The 1,579-nt window shown below is 53.8% G+C and overlaps 1 protein-coding gene across 1 annotated transcript in view; it reads left to right on the top strand.

Moving 5' to 3' along the window:
- Positions 1 to 670, top strand: part of MPC1 (mitochondrial pyruvate carrier 1) — a 33,603-nt gene extending 32,933 nt beyond the window's left edge. The window contains exons 4-5 of the mRNA XM_007950476.1: positions 207 to 339; positions 646 to 670. Coding sequence (XP_007948667.1) covers positions 207 to 339; positions 646 to 670 — 158 coding nt within the window. The remainder of the gene's footprint in view (positions 1 to 206; positions 340 to 645) is intronic.
- Positions 671 to 1,579: the final 909 nt, after the last annotated feature.

Raw genomic sequence — 1,579 nt, 5'->3', positions numbered from 1 at the left:
GGTTTGGTCGCTGGGGTTGACTGGGGGCAGCATGCTCAATGGGTCATCGACTTCCTTTCCTTGGTGGTTTGGTCGTTGGAGTTGAGTGGGGGCAGCATGCTCAATGGGTCATCGGCTTCCTTTCCTTGGTGGTTTGGTCGCTGGGGTTGAGTGGGGGCTGCATGCTCAATGGGTCATTGACTTCCTTTCCTTGCTGGTCTTGGCAGCTCTCTGCTGTTATTCTCTGACGTTCATGAGATTTGCCTACAAGGTGCAGCCTCGGAACTGGCTTCTGTTTGCGTGTCACGCGACCAACGAGGTGGCCCAGCTCATCCAGGGCAGTCGGCTCATCAGACATGAGTGAGCAGCCATGGGACGGGGTCTCATTGGGAGGTGTGGAGAATGAAGCAAAGGTCATTGGGAGGCTGGGCGTGAGCGTTCAGATGGGGAGTGAGTCAGAACGAAACATGCTGTTGGACTTCAGGCCATGACCCGGCAGCCAGTGCAACTGCACAGACTGCAGCATTAACGTGACAGTAGCGGGAGGCGACTGCTTTTCTGAAATGGCAGTGGAAGGCAGCGTCCTCCTGGTGTCTTGTTCAGTCGGCCAGGCCCAGGCTGGTACGAGGTCTCTGTGTGCCTGACTGTGTCTGTGTTTGCTTCCAGGATGAGTAAGAAGGCGGCTGCATAGCCGTGGAGGGAGAGGGACAGCATTGCCACCACCGCTGCCGGGTCTCAGGTCCCACGTCTTGAATGTTCTGACCCAGGAAGGTGAAACTGCCTGCTGCTTCGGCTGAGCAGGCCGCCTTTTAGAAATAGCTGAGAGGCCCCACACCCTCTCTCTGCTGCCTTACAAGTACTGAATGTTCCACTTCTCTTCATAAAGAAAGCTCAAAATATGCAAGTAATTTAATAATCCCTATGGTGGTTGTAGCTGAAGAAATATGTATATTATCTATTAGAATTTACTTGATGAAAAACTAATGAGAACAAAATTTGTCCCTGCTGGCACTTGGAATTTCTGACATTCTCTTTAATGATCACGAGACAACCAATACCTAAAATCTCACCCAGCACTGGAGACATCTCCTTGTGTCCCCAGCAGTGTGTATGCTGAATGCTGTAACGCAACAACAATAAAGGACAGCAGTATTTGCTGAGGAAGCTGACTCAGGGTGTCCACATTTGTTAGGGTGCTAAAGAGCCGCTTCCCTAAAAGCAGCTGCAGGTGAGACGTGGGATTCTGAGGACACTGTCACAGGGACCTGGCGGGAGGCTCGGGCAGCCCCTGCGGTTAGGAAAACAGGGCGGACAGTAGACAACTGCACCAAATCCTACCTGAAAGGGGCCCCCAGGTGGCCACGACTGCAGGCCAGTCACTGACAGGAAGCAGAAGTAGATGATTTCCCTGGTGAGCTGGGAACTGTGCATCTCTAGAGAAAGCTTTGGAGGTCACTGTGGAACAGAGCGTCTAGACAGGGTGTCCAACCGCACTAGGCACGCGTGCGTCTACACAGGGTGTCCAACCGCGCTGGGCACGCGGGCGTCTACACAGGGTGTCCAACCGCGCTGGGCACGCGGGCGTCTACACAGGGTGTCC

This window comes from Orycteropus afer, unplaced genomic scaffold, assembly GCF_000298275.1.
Source record: "Orycteropus afer afer isolate SDZICR_OR568_19922 unplaced genomic scaffold, OryAfe1.0 scaffold00273, whole genome shotgun sequence".
Lineage (NCBI taxonomy): Eukaryota > Metazoa > Chordata > Mammalia > Tubulidentata > Orycteropodidae > Orycteropus > Orycteropus afer.
The sequence above is the reverse complement of the archived record's forward strand: the minus strand, read 5'-3'. Positions and strand labels throughout refer to the sequence as shown.